Source organism: Nycticebus coucang, chromosome 2, assembly GCF_027406575.1.
Source record: "Nycticebus coucang isolate mNycCou1 chromosome 2, mNycCou1.pri, whole genome shotgun sequence".
Lineage (NCBI taxonomy): Eukaryota > Metazoa > Chordata > Mammalia > Primates > Lorisidae > Nycticebus > Nycticebus coucang.
The window spans coordinates 6,924,847-6,942,947 of NC_069781.1; the positions used below are offsets into that span (position 1 = coordinate 6,924,847).

Below are 18,101 nucleotides of genomic sequence, written 5' to 3' on the forward strand. Positions count from 1 at the left end.
GTAATTCGTTACCATCTGGTGTTAGAATCAAAGTGTAGGCATGTCTCCAAAAGTATTGGGTATCCCTTAACAAGTATCTTTATGACAGAACTCCAAATCCAAAGCATCCTCAATTGGCATGATTCTAAGGCAACACAACAGAATAAAAAGACGCGAAAACATGCAGAGGACAAAGGAGTTAGAATAGATAACCAATAAAACAAGAGAAACCAAAAGAGCCAAAATAACATGGTTAAAATTGTTTTCAGATCCAGGTAGATGGAAACTCTGAATGATCATGAGTTTGAAGGGACCGTTAAAATTACCATGTAGCTGAACATTTTCTGAAGCTTGATCCACAGAGTATAATTTGGTTCCATGAGAAGAGAGCATGAGGGATAAAACTTTAGGATATTTACAATACACATACCACACCCTTGCAGTAGTTAACGTTCACAAGCATAGTAAAGGCTCTGAAAAGTCTCCAGTAGAGAAGCCAATCCACTTTGATTTAATCCTGTATTCCCAGAACTTATTTGTCCGTGAGCCCTTTTCCATGGAACATCTATTTTTTTTTTTTTTTTTTGAGACAGAACCTCAAGCTGTCACCCTAGGTAGAGTGCTGTGACATCACAGTTCACAGCAACCTCCAACTCCTGGGCTCAAGTGATTCTCCTGCCTCCACCTCCCAAGTAGCTGGAACTACAGGCGCCCGCCACAATGCCCAGCTATTTTTTGGTTGCAGCCGTCATTGTTGTTTGGCGGGTCCCGGCTGGATTCGAACCCGCCAGCTCAGGTGTATGTGGCTGGTGCCTTAGCCGCTTCAGCCACAGGCGTGGAGCCATTTTTTTTTTTTTTGCACAGAGTCTCATTACATTGCCCTCAGTAGAGTGTGGTGGCGTCACAGTTCACAGCAACCTCAAACTTTGAGGCTTAAGCGATTCTCTTGCCAAGTAGCTGGCACCCGCCACAATGCCTGGCTATTTTCTTTATTGCAGTTGTCATTGTTTAGCTGGCCCAGGCCAGGTTCAAACCTGCCAACCTGGGTGTATGTGACCTGCGCACTATGCACTGAGCTTCAAGTGCTGCCCTCCATGGAAGCTCTATTAACAGCCTATAGATCAAATGCTAGGAAAGCATTTGCTAGCCCAAGGTCATTTGCTAGCAGGAAATTCAGATCTCCTAAATGTTCATCCAGAGTTTTTTCCATAAGGAATTTCAAATAAAACTCAAGAGAAGATGGATTCACAATGTGGAAAAGGATCAGGAAAAAAAGGTGTCAACTAGGCATCCCGATGGGCAATGTAAAACAGCAGCAAGGTGGCAGGAATAAAGACAACGCAGAGTCAAGGGCCCTGGGAAGGGGCAGCAGCTGCTCAGCTCCTGCTGATCAGGATTGCCTTTTGTTTTTTAAGAGACAGAGTCTCACTTTGTCACCCTCAGTGGAGTGCCGTATTGTCACAGCTCACAGCAACCTTTAGCTCTTGGGCTTAGGCAATTATCTTGTTTCAGCCTCCCGAGTAGCTGGGACTACAGGCACTCACCATAATGCCCAGCTATTTTTTGTTGCAATTTGGCCAAGGCCAGGTTCAAACCCGCCACCCTCGCTATATGGGGCTGGCACCCTACCCACTGAGCCACTGGCACCTCCCTATGATTGCCATTTATCACCATGCAGGATGTGGGAACACTGTGGCCAGATCTTTTCTAGGGAAGACAGAAATCTTGATGTTTACGTGAAATGTTGGCACAACAAAGCACACCCACAGGTCCACTATTCTCTGGCCCACAGGCGGCTGGCTGGTTTGACAACTGTGGTCTAATCTGTATCCACAAAATAACTGGGACTTCAGAAGAAATCAAAGTTTGATAATGCACATGAGCTATCAGATTTTTAAAATAAAGATAAACAAGTCATGGCTGAAAATGAGAAACGCCTTAGAGGCACACAGTGGAATGCGTACCTACCATCTATTTTTAAAATACCAGACACGAAGTTCAGCACTTCCATCAACACGTGGTGACCCCAATGGGTTTAGTGACATCACCAAAACCCTTCAACCAGGCTCACCAACCGTAGCACAACGGTTATGGCACCAGCCACATACACCGAAGTTGGTGGGTTTGAACCCGGCCTGGGCTAGCTAACCAGCAATGACAACTGCAACAAAAAATAGCTGGGTGTTGTGCCACAGCACTCTACCGAAGGTGACACAGTGAGACTCTGTCTCAAAAAAAAAAAAAAACAACAAAAAAACAACCTTTAACAAGGACTCACATTCTTTGCATCAAAACAACGATACAGGAAAGGTCTATGGATTTCCTGCAGACATTGGTTTCCTTCAAGGGTCTGAGAAAGTTACAATGAGTGTATAGGCAGGAGTTAATCCCTTGTGAAATGCTGACTTGCACTATTCAAACACTGGATGTTAACAACACAGTCTAAGGGGAGTATAACTTCTATCTCCTGAACATTTGGCACACTTGACTTTGCTGTGAGTCAAAAACATGTATTAAATGAACAAAGACATAATCTTATAAGGCACATCCAACAGACAATAAATAGAGGCCTTTTCTTTTCATGATACAGTGTTCTCCTAAGGGAAATACAGTGCGTGTGTAAAAAGTCAGCACCCTAAGCTGTGAAAACCCCAAACCAGCCCAGAGTATATGCGACATACATCCCCAATTACCTACTGCTCAACCTCAAAGGGTAAAACAGTAGCACTAGGAGGAATTTTCCAGAGGACTGCTGAACTTCTGAGGTCCCACACTGATCAATATCCCCCTTCTCCCAAAAAAAGTGCCAGTAAAGACAAGGTTCAAGGTCTAATATGCTAAAATTGAGCAGCTAAATGGTTACTTTCTAAAGATTCTCCAATGGCTTGGTCACACTCATTTGGGTGTAGGGCCACCATGGTGCCAGCTCCATGAAACATCACTCATACTATTTTCTATGTGAACAAAATACTCTGGAGTTATACAATGCAGAAGCACTGAATTGGTCTATCTAGATGAAAACAGGATCTTAAAAGGGATTACCAGTTTTGCAAGAGAATTTCTATTTAGGTGATGAGTGACAGCTTGCAGAAGACTGCTGGGAATCTGTTACTATACTGTGGTATCTTACTATTCTATTGACATGTAATTGCTTAATGATGGATGCTACTAAACCATTAGTGTGAACTTTTGGGGACATTTTTAAAATATCCTTAGAATAGCTAGGTGTTGTGGCGCGTGCCTGTAGTCCCAGTTACTCGGGAGGCTGAGGCAAGAGAATCACCTAAGCCCAAGAGCTGGAGGTTGCTGTGAGCTGTGATGCCACAGCACCCTACCACGGGCGACAAAATGAGACTCTGTCTCAAAAATGTGTCTGTGTATATATATATATATATATGCTTAGAGGCTAGGTATGGAGGCTCATGCCTGTAATCCCAGCACTCTGGGAAGCTGAGGTGGGTAGATTGCCTCAGCTCAGGATTTCGAGACCAGCCTGAGCCAGAGCTAGACCCTGTCTCTAAAAAATAGCCAGGTGTTGTGGCAGGCACCTGTAGTCCCAGCTACTTGAGAGGCTGAGGCAAGAGGATCACTTGAGCCTAAGAGTTTGAGGTTGCTGTGAGCTATGATGCCACAGCACTCTACCAAGGCTGACGAAGTGAGACCGTTTAAAAAATACATATATTTTTTGAGATAGAGCCTCAAGCTGTCAACCTGGGTAGAGTGCCGTGGCATCACAGCTCACAGTAACCTCCAACTCCTGGGCTCAAGCGGTTCTCCTGCCTCTGCCTCCCAAGTAGCTAGGACTACAGGCACCCACCATAATGCCTGACTATTTTTTTTTTTTCGGTTGCAGCCATCATTGTTGTTTGGCAGCCCCGGGCTGGATTCGAACCTGTCAACTCAGGTGCATGTGGCTGACGCCTTAGCTGTTTGAGCCACAGGCGCCGAGCCAAAAAAATGTATATTTTTTAACTAGCCAATGATTTATGAAAACTAGACATGATGTTTTTTATTGTGCAACACCTTCTACATCAATGGGATGGAATCAGATCACATTTCTACTGCCCTCTAGAATGGATGTAAATTACCTGTTTGTGCCAAACATTATTACTCACTAGACTTCACTGCTGGGGAAAATTTTAAATTGTATTTGACATCTTTAGAAATCCCTTTTCAGTCTAAGAATACCATGCTCAGAGTGAACTAACAATTGGTTCACTTTGTCAGAAAGTGTCCAAAGGATCTACAAGGAGGCTTCAAGATGCCAGAAGGAGGGCGGCGCCTGTGGCTCAGTTGGTAAGGCGCCCGCCCCATATACCGAGGGTGGCGGGTTCAAACCCGACCCCGGCCAAACTGCAACCAAAAAATAGCCGGGCGTTGTGGCGGGCGCCTGTAGTCCCAGCTACTTGGGAGGCTGAGGAAAGAGAATCACTTAAGCCCAGGAGTTGGAGATTGCTGTGAGCTGCGTGAGGCCACGGCACTCTACCGAGGGCCATAAAGTGAGACTCTGTCTCTACAAAAAAAAAAAAAGATGCCAGAAGGAAAGCTTAGCAGATTAGGTGCTGGACTCCATATGCCATACTTAACAGAAACTGACATTCAAATCCTAGCAGGGTCAACTCAAACTCTATTATGATCTGCCAGAAAAACGGAGTGCAAGACAGCTTACTGCCCTCTGACAAACTTAAGAGGGCCTTACAGCCTCTTGCTAGAGTTTGTAAGGACACATGGAGGGAAAGCTCTGCAATCAGTTGAAGAAATATACTGTCTTTTACCTCCATTTTCTGGGGGGGAAAATCATATCTCTGCAACATGCTGTGTATAAAATACAGAAGTAGGCTGGGCGCAGTGGATCATGCCTGTAATCCTGGCACCTGGGAGGCTGAGGTGGGTGGATTGCCTGAGCTCATGAGTTTGAGACCAGCCTGAGCTAGAGCAAGACCCCGTCTCTAAAAATAGCCAGGTGTTGTGGTGGGCGCCTGTAGTAACAGCTACTTGGGAGGCTGAAGCATGAGAGTCACTTAAGCCCAAGAGTTTCGAGGTTGCTGTGAGCCATGACTGTCATAGCACTCTATCAAGGGCAAAAAAGTGATACTCTGTCTCAAAAATGAATAACTAAATAAATAAAATAAAATAAAAATATAGAAGTAGAATCATCACTATCCAGATGCCCAAATAATATATGATTCTTTGAGGTAAGCTTTACCATAAGCAAACAGTATCATAGGTTTCTAACATTCTGTTCTTGCCAATGTGAGTCTGTAAAATAAACCTGAAATTACCCACAAACCTGTTTTTTTCTTTAGTTTTTAAAGGCCATGAACTCCTTGGAGATAGTATGGACCTCCAGCTGTTAACATTCAGAAGGAACACACTTACAGCCCTGTCTCCATTGGGCTTATTTGCTCCAGTCAATGGTGCATTTCAGAGCTGAGAACAATTCCAATGAAGTTTTCACTGCCAGTAGTAAACACCACTGCTTCAACAATCCACATTAGGTCAGCATTTAACAGAGGGTCTCCCTCTTGAGCAGGTTGTCCAAGAATATGAGAGTTCAACTACTGGGTCAAGAGAAGTGGAAAGTCTTCCCAATGGTTCAAAATTCATTTTATGTTCAACTACAGGCCTTCTGCAAACTGAGGATCTGAGCTCTTTAGGGTAGTGACTCTAATTCTTCCTGGATACAGAAGGCCAACAAGGTGGCTGTCACACATCAGCACAGAGCAGAAGCCATTACATATTAGTAGTCAGTGAGGAACAAGGTTCAGGACCCTGTACTGTGGAGAGAGCACTGTCACACACCAGCAGGCAGAGTAGCAGAAGGGGAGCTGGGTGGCAAGCTCATCCATTATAGCCAGTGGGCGGCTTTGAAGTCTAAGTAAGATGGATACTCACTACTGTACTGGTTGACATCTAGACAGTAAATAACAATTCATCAGATAAAATTTTAGGTGGAACCACAGGTTTGGAAAGTTCTGGGATCCAGTATGTCTATAGGAGCATCAGTATTAACATGAAAAGTCAGTATCTGGGAAACAGGTAGGGGTCCCTCCCCTGGAATACTGGAAAGAGATGGAAAGACCATATCTTCAAGCGCCCAAGTGGAGACCTTCTTCTAACACAATGAGTCCTGTGGCTTTCTGTTAGGAATCAAGCAGTCATTAGTTATAGCCCAACTTTTAAAGTATCAGTGCACTTACAATTACATAGGAAGGGTAGATGAACATAAGACAATCAACGGAGAAGTTACGTGTTACGGCTAATGTGTCAGTTAAGTTTTAGACACAATGCAAGAGCACGTTCTGTTCTAAGCACAATCACAGAAGCAAACGAGTATTTTTGGCAGGTGCCATATTCACTTTCCGGGGAAGTTTGCAACCTCTTAAAAACCAACTGACAAAAAGCCTGACACTGTCAGATGGTAAAGTGTCCCTGTCAGAAGGAGTCCACATCGCATTATCCTCAGTAGAGGAAAACTACTGCCATAAGAAATTCCCACCTTCCGTACCACCCACACCCACTTAACATCTCCCTCTCTCCCCTCGCCAAAGAGCACCCTCAAAAGTAAGGTATCTTCGCGTTCCTTCCACTCCACCCTTGAAATACAGAAAGTCTAAGGATGTTTTCCAAGTTTTAACAAACTAGGAGGAGTGAGACAGCTGCCTGGTGTCTAAGCCCAACCCTCCCCTCGAGCTCCCGCGCCTGCTCCCCTCGCGCACCCCACGACCCCACACTGGCCACCCCCGAGCCAGATCCGACCTCGGGCACCCGGAGTCCCGCCCGGCAGGCCGGGCCTCTCGGAGCGCCCCCCTCTCCAGGCTCCTGTCGGCTGCACCAGCCCCCCGAACCGTACGGCCCGCCTCGGGCGCCCGCGCCCCCGCCCGCCGGCCGCGCCCGTACCTGCCGGACCCGGTGCAGGGCGTCCACGAAGCCCTCGGCCTTCATCCCCGCCGGGGCGCTCTGCCCCTGCACCAGCTCCGCCATGGCCGCCCCGCCGCCGCCGCTCGGCTCCCCGGCCCGGCCTCCGCTCCGCGCCCGGACCCGTAGCCGGAAAGGGAATGTCGCTCGACTTCCGGCGGAAGGGAAACCGGGACGCTCGGGGACAGCGGAGCCGCGTCCGCGGGGCGGGGCGGGCCGGGCACGTGACCGCGGGCCGACCGGAAGTTGTGGTTGGGGCCGCGGCGCGGGGCGGGCCGGAGCGGGAGGCCGCGGTCAGGTCCGGGGGACGCGTGGCCGCCGAGCGTTTCCTCGACTGGGCTTGGTTCGCCCAGGGCCGTCGAAGACGTTGTGACGGGTCGAAGAGGCTCGAGTGTGGCTCGAGGTGTATGGCTGTCGGCCGTTTGGAATCTCGGAGAGTAGTGGCCAAGCTGTCGTGGTTCACTTGACCTGACCCTTGGGCAGCCTTTCCCTGACATGACCATTGGTTTGGAATATTGGGACTGGAGTGCTGTGTCATGGCACTCCAGAGTAAGGCATGAAGGACAAGGGACCGCCCGTGCAGGCCTGAGTCCTGGCGCGGAACTCAGTCTGCACGAGGCTGGGCCAGAGGATGAGCCAACGCCACTTGTCTCTGGGATTGCTGGGTGACACCACTTAGGAAGGACAGATGGTCCCACCGGAAAGGCAGCGTGGTTTCTGCCTAACATTCCTCCAACGGTCTTTGGGACTTTGGCGTCCTGGAAATACTATAGAACCATCAACGCTTCTGTGCCTGCTGAGTCAAAGCTGTATTGCAAGAAGGCTTCTTGGAATGCTTTAAAGTAACTTAATAAAAAAAAAAAAAAAGGGGCGGTGCCTATGGCTCAGTGGGTAGGGCGCCGGCCCCATATGCCGAGGGTGGCGGGTTCAAACCCAGCCCCGGCCAAACTGCAACAAAAAAATAGCCGGGCGTTGTGGCGGGCGCCTGTAGTCCCAGCTACTCGGGAGGCTGAGGCAGGAGAATCGCCTAAGCCCAGGAGTTGGAGGTTGCTGTGAGCTGTGTGAGGCCACGGCACTCTACCCAGGGCCATAAAGTGAGACTCTGTCTCTACAAAAAAAAAAAAAAAAAGGTAGTAGGTATATCTTTCAAAGCAAGGGAAGGAATCTTAGTGCAGGAATACACCCGAGACTTTGAAGTGTGTCGTATTGCAAATGAGAAAACAAACCGCCCCTGACCCCAAAGTAACAAGGCTAAGCGGCTTCCACGCCCATCTTGTTAGTGGCAGTGATACCGGAATTTCGTCTTCAGTAGGTTCTTGGTCTCCTGATTTGAAGAATAAATCTGCAGACCACAGATCAGTGGTAGAACAGGATTTATTTATAGAAAAGAATACAAAAACACCAAAGCTCCCAGCAGGGAGAGAAAAGCTCACTCTCTGTCTGTCTGATTCTCTGTCCCAGGGCTCTTTGTCTGGGACCCTCTGTGGTTACATTTAGCGTGTCTGGGACCCTCTGTAGTTACATTTAGCGTGTCTGGGACCCTCAATGGTTACATTTAGTGTGTCTGGGACTACGTTTCTGGGACCCAAATGAATGACTACAATCCCTTTAATTCCCAAGCCTGGGAAATTTACATGAAATTGACCAGGCCTAGAAAGTGAGGGTTTCCTGTTCAGCCCCAAGTGCAAGGGGAGGGAAACCTAAGGTGCTAGTGTCTCCCCAGTAGTTGTCTGGTCCCTCTGACTACTGGAGCCTCCTGCTGGGGACCCCCACCCCCACCCTCCAGCCTGCTGGTTCCTCTGCTCTCTGCCACTGCACCAATACGGCCAAGGTGGAGGCAGCCCTCAGCCCCCCAGCTCCACAAGCTGGCTGGGATGCCACTTGTCCTGTAACAGCAGGTCCAAATCTGTGCCTGTGGCTTAGTGAGTAGGGTGCAGGCCTGGGCAGTGCCTGTGGCTTAGTGAGTAGGGTGCAGGCCTCATGTACTGAGGGTAGCAGGTTCGAACCCAGCCCCAGCCAAACTGCAACAAAAAATAGCCAGGTGTTGTGGCCTGTCCTCACAGCTACTCGGGAGGTTGAGGCGAGAGAATCACCTAAGCCCAGGAGTTAGAAGTTGCTGTGAGCTGTGACGCCATGGCATTCTACTGAGGGCGAGAAAATGAGACTCTTGTCTCCAAAAACAAAAAAAAAAAAAAAAAAAAAACCCCACCAAAATCTGGCTGCCCATTTTTTAATTAACCCAATTGCCCTTGTATTTCGTATTTCCCAAGCCCTGTGGTGCCAAAAGTTGGATTTTAATGGAGAACCATGTGGTAAAGCATTTTAGGCCCAACTTGAAGTTTTTTGTTTTTTTGAGACAGAGTCTCACTGCGTTGCTCTTGGCAGAGTACAGTGGTGTCACTGTTCACAGCAACCTCAAACTCATTTTGGGCTTAAGTGATTCTCTTGCCTCAGCCTCCTAAGTAGCTGGGATTACAGGCACCTGCAACAATGCCCAGCTATTTTTTCGTTGCAGTTGTTGTTTAGCTGGTCCAGGATGGTTTCGAACCGGCCACCCTCAGTGCATGTGGCCAACCACTGTAACCACTATGGTATGGGCGGTGAGCCATGTTTGATTGTTTGAGACAGAGTCTCACTATGTCACCCTCAGTAGAGTGCTGTAGTGTCACAGCTCACAGCAACCTCAAACTCTTTAGGTTTAAGCTATTCTCTTGTCTCAGCCTCCCAAGTAGCTGGAACTATAGGCACCTGCCACAACGCTTGGCTATTTTTTTGTTGCTGTTGTCATTGATGGTTAGTACGCCTGGGTGGGTTAGAACCCGTTACCCTCAGTGCATGTGGTTGGCGCCGTAAACACTGTGCTAAGGATGCCACCCCCAGCCATGATTTTTATTCTTTGGCCTGTTCATGCAGTGAATTACATCGATCAATCCTCAAATGTTGACACGAACTTTCGTTTCCACAATAAATGCTCCTTGGTCACGATGATTATCCTTTTTGCTAGATTTGAATTGCTAACATTTTGTTGAACATTTTTGCCTTTATTAGGGATATTGGTCTGTAGTTTTCTGTTCTTGTTATGTCTTTGTCTGATTTGGGGGGCCTCATAAAATGAAATGGGAGATATTAGTTCCTTTTCTATTTTCTTTAAGAGTTTGTGTAGAATTGGTCTTATTTCTCCTTAAATGTTTTGTGGAATTTTCCAGTGAAGTCATCTGGGTCTAGAGGGTTTTTGTTTGTTTTACTTATTGTTGCTGGAAATTTTAATCTGTGAATCAATTTCTTTAGTAAATATAGGGCTATCCCGAAAATACCCGAATTTCTTTTTCTTTTATTTATTTATTTTGAGACAGCGTCTCACTATGTCGCCCTTTGTAGAGTGCCATGGTGTCATAGCTCACAGCAACGTCAAACTCTTGGGCTTAAGTGATCCTCTTGCCTCAGCCTCCCAAGTAGTTGGGACCACAGGTGCCTGCCACAATGACTGGCTATTTTTTGGTTGCAGTTGTTTTTTTTTTTTTTGCAGTTTTTGGCCGAGGCTGGGCTTGAACTCACCACCTCCGGCATATGGGGCTGGTGCCCTACCCCTTTGAGCCACAGGCGCCACCCGCAGTTGTTGTTTTTTAGAGGGCCAGGGCCGGGTTTAAACCTGCCAGCTTTGGTGTATGTGGCTGGCACCCTACTCACTTAGCTACGGGTGGAGAGCCCCCAGATTTCTTGTGTAAACATACGGCAATTCGGGTACCCAGAATTTGTTTTAATCAGGTATGGTAAGATGTGCAGACATGGAAATGATCATCATGAAGAAAGAAAGTTATATTCATACATCCCTAGAAATAGGAGGCACAGACCACCATGCAGGGCCCTGTGGAAAAGGACCAGGGACAGGCAGGAGGCAGAGGGGCAGAAAGATAGCGTTATTTCTCCTTGGTGAATTGTTCCTTTTATTATTTTTACTGATTTTATTATTTTTTATCTAATATTACAGATACATTGTAATGTCCCTCTTTGTCCCCAGTAATATTGTTTTCTTTATTTTATTTATTATTATTATTATTTTTTTTTTTTTTTTTAAATAGAGCCTCAAGCTGTCACCCTGGGTAGAGTGCTGTGGCATCACAGCTCACAGCAACTTCCAACCCCTGGGCTCAAGCAATTCTGCTGCCCCCACCTCCCAAGTAGCTGGGACTACAGGCACCCGCCACAATGCCCAGCTATTTTTTGGTTGCAGCCGTCATTGTTGTTTGGCGGGTCCGGGCTGTATTCGAACCTGCCAGCTCAGGTGTATGTGACTAGCGCCTTTGCTGCTTGAGCCACAGGCGCTGAGCCTTATTATTATTTTTTTGTAACAGAGTTGCACTCTGTTGCCTTGGGCTAGAGTGCCATGTTGTCATAGCTGACAGCAACCTCGAACTCTTGGGCTCAAGAGATCCTCTTGTCTCAGCCTCCCAAGTAGCTGGGACTACAGGCACCTGCCACAACGCTTGGCTATTTTTTTATATTTTTAGTAGAGATGGGTGTCACTCTTGATCAGGCTGGTCTTGAGCTCCTGATCTCAAGCAATCTACAGGCCTTGGCCTCCCAGAGTGCTAGGATTATAAGTGTGAGCCTGTAATTGTTGATTATAGACTAATTGTTGATTTGGTTTAATTTAGGGCTAACACTTTATTGTTTGTAGTCTGTTTATCCCCTCTTTTTTTGTTGTTTTTTTGTTTTTTTATCTGTTTCCCTTTTGCCTTCTAGACTATTTGAATATATATATATATATTTTTTTTTTTTTTGTAGAGACAGAGTCTCACTTTATGGCCCTCGGTAGAGTGCCGTGGCCTCACACAGCTCACAGCAACCTCCAACTCCTGGGCTTAAGCGATTCTCTTGCCTCAGCCTCCCGAGTAGCTGGGACTACAGGCGCCTGCCACAATGCCCGGCTATTTTTTGGTTGCAGTTTGGCCGGGGCAGGGTTTGAACCCGCCACCCTCGGTATATGGGGCCGGCGCCTTACCGACTGAGCCACAGGTGCCGCCCCTATTTGAATATTTTTTAGTGTTCCCTTTTAATTTATCTATTGGCTTTTTTTTTTTTTTTTTGACTGTCTCAAGCTGTCGCCATGGATAGAGAGCCGTGGCGTCACAGCTCACAGCAACCTCCAACTTTTGGGTTTACACGATTCTCTTGCCTCAGCCGGCCAAGTAGCTGGAACTACAGGCGCCCGCCAGAACACCCAGCTAGTTTTTGGTTGTAGATGTCATTGTTGTTTGGCAGGCCTTGGCTAGGTTTGAACCTGCCAGCCTTGGTGTATGTGGCTGGCACCAAAACCAATGTGCTACAGGTGCTGAGCCAATTTATTTTTATTTTTAATTTAATTTTTTTTTTTTTTGTAGAGACAGAGTTTCACTTTATTGCCCTCGGTAGAGTGCCGTGGCATCACACAGCTCACAGCAACCTCCAACTCCTGGGCTTAAGCGATTCTCCTGCCTCAGCCTCCCGAGTACCTGGGACTACAGGCGCCCGCCACAACGCCTGGCTATTTTTTTGTTGCAGTTTGGCCGGGGCTGGGTTTGAACCCGCCACCTCAGTATATGGGGCCGGCACCCTGCTCACTGAGCCACAGGCGCCAATTTATTTATTGGCTTTTTGGCTATATTCCTTTGTAAGGTTTGGGGGTGGTTACCCAGGCATTAAAATATACATACTAAGCTTTTCTAAGTCCACTTGGAGTAGATATTTTACTACTGTAGATACAATGTAGATGACTTACAATTATGTAAGTCCCCTGTTATAGCTAGCATATATTACATCTATATATACTGAAACTTTCGCCAGATGTTATAATTTTTTAATTTAATGGTCTATATATTTTTAAAGAACTCAACAAGAAAATAATATTGTTTATATTATCCAGATAATCATTTCATTTACTAGTTCTTTCTTTACTAAAGTTCTAACTTTCCATCTGGTATCATTTTTCCTCAGCCTCAAGAGCTTCCTTCAGCTTTTCTTGTAGAGCAGATCTGCTGGTGATGGATTCTCTCTTTTTTTTTTTTTTTAGAGACGGAGTCTCACTTTGTTGCCCTCGGTAGAGTGCGACAGCTCACAGCAACCTCGAACTCTTGGGCTCAAGCGATTCTCTTGCCTCAGCCTCCCAAGTGCCTGGGACTACAGGCGCCCGCCATAACACCCGGCTGTTTTTTGTTGTTGTTGCAGTTTGGCCGGGGCTAGTTCAAATCCACCACCCTCGGTATATGGGACCGGCGCCCTACCCACTGAACCACAGGCACCGCCCTTTTTTAAAATTTAATTTAATTTTTTTAATTTTTAGCTGGCCTAGGCTGGGTTCGAACCTGCCACCCTCAGTGTATGAGGCTGGCGCCCTAACCACTGTGCTATGGGAGCCAAACCTTTTCTATTCTTTTCTATTCTTCAGATTGCATAATGTTTGTTGATATGTAGTACATCGTCAAGTTCACTGGTTCTGTCCTCTGTCATCCCTATTCTACTATTTAGCCCATTCGGTGATTTTTAAGTGTCAGATACTGTTTTCTGAATCTTCATTTCAGATTTACTTCTCCCTGTGGAGCACAGTTGTAACATCTGCTTTGCCGCCTTCTTGTTGCCTCATGTGAGTCATCTCAGGGTTGCCATTTGTTGATTACATTTTTCCTGTAATGAGACCTGGAAAATGAGACATTTTCTTGGTTCTTTGTATTTCCAGAGATTCTGGACTATGTCCTAGACATTGTGTATGTAGCTTCTGGGTCCTGTTGGAACCCTCTAGAGAATGTTTATCTTTTTTTTTTTTTTTTTTGTGAGACAGAGTCTCACTCAGTCACGTCTGTCACAGCTCACGGCAACCTCAGACTCCAGGGCTCCAGTGATCCTCTTGCCTCAGCCTCCCAAGTAGCTGGGACTACAGGAGCCCGCTACAACGCCTGGCTAGTGTTTCTGTTTTTATTATTATTTTTTTAATTGTCCCATAAAACGTTTATTTACCATGACTTTAACAATTATATTTAAGGGATAAGCATCTATTTTTATTCTTAGAATTATTTATTTATTTATTTTTTGAGACAGAGTCTCACTCTGTCACCCTTGGTAGAGTGCCGTGACATCATAGCTCACAGCAACCTCAAACTCCCGGGCTCAAGGGATCCTTCTGCCTCAGCCTCCCAAGTAGATGGGACTACAGGCACAATGTCCATCTGTCTTGAACTCCTGGGCTCAGTCAACCTGCCTGCCTTGGCCTGATTACAGGTGAGCCACACGCCTGGCTAAGAATGCTTATTTATTTTATTTTTTATTTTTTGCAGTTTTTGGCCAGGGCTGGGTTTGAACCCACCACCTCCAGCATATAGGGCCGGCACCCTGTTCCGTTGAGCCACAGGTGCCGCACCTATTTATTTACTTTTTAGCAAGTCATCAACTTATTTTCTTCTTTGTTTGTATTTTTGGTCTCACTCTCACTCCCTGCTTTACCCTGTTTTTCTGAGTCCTGGAACTCTGTGGTCTGTAGGGCTCATCTGTACCTCGCCTCGGCATCCTCACCTACGAAGATTCTTGGCTTCTGCTATGCTTTGTGAGTTGCTGCCATCTAATTTGTGCATTCTAGAAATTCGTTTGCACTTCTTGTCAGCTGTTTTTCTCTCCCCCATGCACTTTGATGTGCTGGCTTTTTAACTTTTAATATGTTTCCGTTCTTTTTTTTTTTTGAGACAGAGTCTCACTATGCACCCAGGGTAGAGTGCCGTGGCATCACAGCTCACAGCAACCTCAAACTCTTGAGCTTAAGTAATTATTTTGCCTCAGCCTCCCAAGTAAGGGGGACTACAGGTGCCTACCACAACACCTGGCTATTTTTTTTTTTTTTTTGGTTCTAGTTGTCGTTGTTTGGCAGGCATGGGCTAGATTCAAACTCACCAGCTTTGGTGTATGTGGCTGGCGCCCTAGCCACTTGAGCTATAGGTGCTGAGCATCTTTTTTTTTGAGAGAGACTCTCACTTTGTCACCCTTGGTACAGTGGTATGATCTGATGTCATAGCTCACAGCAATGTCCAACTCTTGGGCTCAAGTGATTCTCTTGCCTCAGCCTCCCAAGAAGCTTGGACTATAGGCGCCCACCAAAATGCCCAGCTATTTTTTCAGAGACAGGGTCTTGCTCGTGCTCAGGCTGGTGTTGAACCTGTGAGCTCAGCCAATCCACTCGCCTTGGCCTCCCAGGGTGCTAGGATTATAGGTGTGAGCCACCATGCTTGGCCTTCAAGGTGGTCTTTTAAATATACACTCAAAAAGTCTGAGGATCTTCATTTATGTCTCCATTACAGTAAGTAACCGTGGTAGCTAACAGATGCCTTGGGTGGGATTGTGCCTGTGGCTAAAAAGCTCACTGGCTCCAAGGAAAACTGCAGCCAATGGAAACCTGGCCCAGTTGGGAACACCACCACACATTGACCGGCCCCAGCTATTGTACTCAGGTTTGATTTTTCATGTAATCTAAGAGTCTTTTCACTTCTGTGGGGGTTTTTTTGTTTTTTTTTTGTAGAGACAGAGTCTCGCTTTATCGCCCTCACTAGAGTGTCGTGGCATCACAGCTCACAACAACCTCCAGCTTTTGGGCTTAGGTGATTCTCTTGCCTCAGGCTCCCTAGTAGCTGGGACTACAGGGGCCCGCCACAACGCCCGGCTATTTTTTTGTTGCAATTTGGCTGGGGCCGGGTTTGAACCCCTAACCCTCAGTATATGGGGCCGGTGCCCTACTCACTGAGCCACAGGCACTGCCCCTCTTTTCACTTCTGACGGGGAGGAATTTGTTCAAGCAATGACATCTGTCAAAGAAACTGCTACACATAAAAATACTAGGGAGCATACAGAAATAATTAATAGATCATTCACTCAAAATATACATATTGAACACCTGCTATGAGCCGGACCCTGTAAGACTGGATGTTCTAAGAGGCCAGAGGCCATTTCTGGCGTATTCACCATCATATCTCAGTTCTTTTTTTTTTTTTTTTTTTGTAGAGACAGAGTCTCACTTTATGGCCCTCGGTAGAGTGCCGTGGCCTCACACAGCTCACAGCAACCTCCAACTCCTGGGCTTAAGCGATTCTCTTGCCTCAACCTCCCGAGTAGCTGGGACTATAGGCGCCCGCCACAACACCCGGCTATTTTTTGGTTGCAGTTTGGCCGGGGCCGGGTTTGAACCCGCCACCCTCGGTATATGGGGCCGGCGCCTTACCGACTGAGCCACAGGCGCCGCCCCTCAGTTCTTTTTTTTGAGGGGGGGCAACAGTCTCACTTTGTCACCCTCGGTGGAGTGTCATGGTGTCATAGCTCACAGCAACCTCAAATTCTTTTTTTTTGAAACAGAGCCTCAAACTATCGCCCTGGGTAGAGTACTGTGGCATCACAGCTCACAGCAATCTCTAATTTCTGGGCTCAAGCAATTCTCCTGCCTCTGCCTCCCAAGTAGATGGGACTATAGGTGTGTGCCACAACACCAGGCCATTTTTTGGTTGCAGCTGTCATTGTTGTTTGGTGGGCCCAGGCTGGATTCGAACTTGCCAGCTCAGGTGTACATGGCTGGCATCTTAGCTGCTTGAGCCACAGGCACCCAGCCGAGCAACCTCAAACTCTTAGTCTCAAGCAATTCTCTTGCCTCAGCCTCCCGAGTAGCTGGGACTACAGGCACCCCCTCGCAACTCCTGGCTCAGGCTGGTATTGAATCCATGAACTCAGGCAATCCACCTGACTCGGCCTCCCTAAATTCTAGGATTATAGGCATGAGCCACCACGCCAGCCCTCACATCTCAGTTTTTTTTTAAATTTTTATTGAGACAGACTCTCACCTTGTCACCCTTGGTAGAGTGCCCTAGCATCATAGCTCACAGCAACCTTAAACTCTTGGGCTAAATAGATTGTTTTGCCTCAGCCTCCCTAGTAGCTGGGACTACAGGTGCCCACCACAATGCAAGACTTTTTTTTGTTTTGTTTTGTTTAGTTGGCCCAGACTGGGTTCAAACCCACCAGCCCCAAAGCATGTGGCCAGGGTCCTACCCACTGAGCCACACAGCTCAGTTCTAAGTCTTACACCAATGTCCATAGCAGCATATATGGACATATATGTTGGATGCTTAGTCAGTATTTGTAGAAAAGCATTCCAGTGTTATGAAACACAAAGGATGAAAACAGTGTCATGTTCTGAACATGTCTTCTCTTTGAGTTTCGGTTTACCTATTTATTCCATAATTCCTGCCTACTAAAGAGCTTTTCTGCCCCAAAGCCTTACTATCGTAAATGACTACTATACTTCCCTGACTACCAAGTCTCTCATAGTGTGGAATAGCATGCAAAAGGTAATTCATTTTTCAGCTCCCTGTCTTCATTTCCACCTAGATTTTTATACTCACAATTCCAAATGGGTCTGGTGTCACATTGAGGTTGGATCACTTATTCTTGGAAGGGAAGAGGTCTGCTGCCTTTTTTTGAGAGAGTCTCACTATGTCGCCCTAGGTAGAGTGCCGTGGCGTCGCAGCTTACAGCAACCTCAAACTCTTGGGCTTAAGCAGTTCTCCTGCCTCAGCCTCCCACGTAGTTGGGACTACGGGTGCCCGCCACAACACCCAGCTAGTTTTTGTAACAGTTGTCATTGTTGTTTAGCTGGCCCAGGCAGGATTCGAACCCACTACCCTCGGTGTATGTGGCTGGTGCCATAACCACTGTGCTACTGGTGCCAAGCCGGTCTTTTGGCTTTAAGGGTTATAATTTCTCCTTCCCTGTATTAGTTAGAAATCTTAGAAATTAGTTAGTCTAAAACAAAAACTGTTACGGGGCTTACTTAAACAAAAAAGGCATCTGTCTTACACCAATGTCCATAGCAGCGTCATTCACAATAGCTAAGAAGTGAAAACAATCAAAATGTCCATTAGTAGACGAATGGATAAGTAAATGTGGCACATTGTATATAAATCCAAATTCAGCCTTAAGGAGTGAAATTCTTTTTTTTTTTTTTTTGAGACAGAGTCTCACTTTGATGCCCTTGGTAGAGGGCCATGGCGTCATAGCTCACAGCAACCTCAAGCTGTTGGGGTCAAGTGATCCTCTTGCCTCAGCCTGCTGAGTAGCTAGGACTATAAACACCTACCACAATGCTGGCTATTTTTGGAGACAGGTCTCACTCTTGCTCAGACTGGTCTCAAAATCCTGAGCTC

At 46.7% G+C, this 18,101-nt stretch overlaps 1 protein-coding gene across 2 annotated transcripts in view; it reads right to left on the reverse strand.

The window, feature by feature from the left end:
• FUBP3 (far upstream element binding protein 3) overlaps positions 1 to 7,031 on the reverse strand; it is a 65,919-nt gene extending 58,888 nt beyond the window's left edge. For both annotated transcript variants that reach the window (XM_053559614.1, XM_053559611.1), the window contains exon 1: positions 6,880 to 7,031. In XM_053559614.1, the coding sequence (XP_053415589.1) occupies positions 6,880 to 6,963 (84 nt within the window). In that variant the 5' untranslated portion in view covers positions 6,964 to 7,031. The remainder of the gene's footprint in view (positions 1 to 6,879) is intronic.
• Positions 7,032 to 18,101: the final 11,070 nt, after the last annotated feature.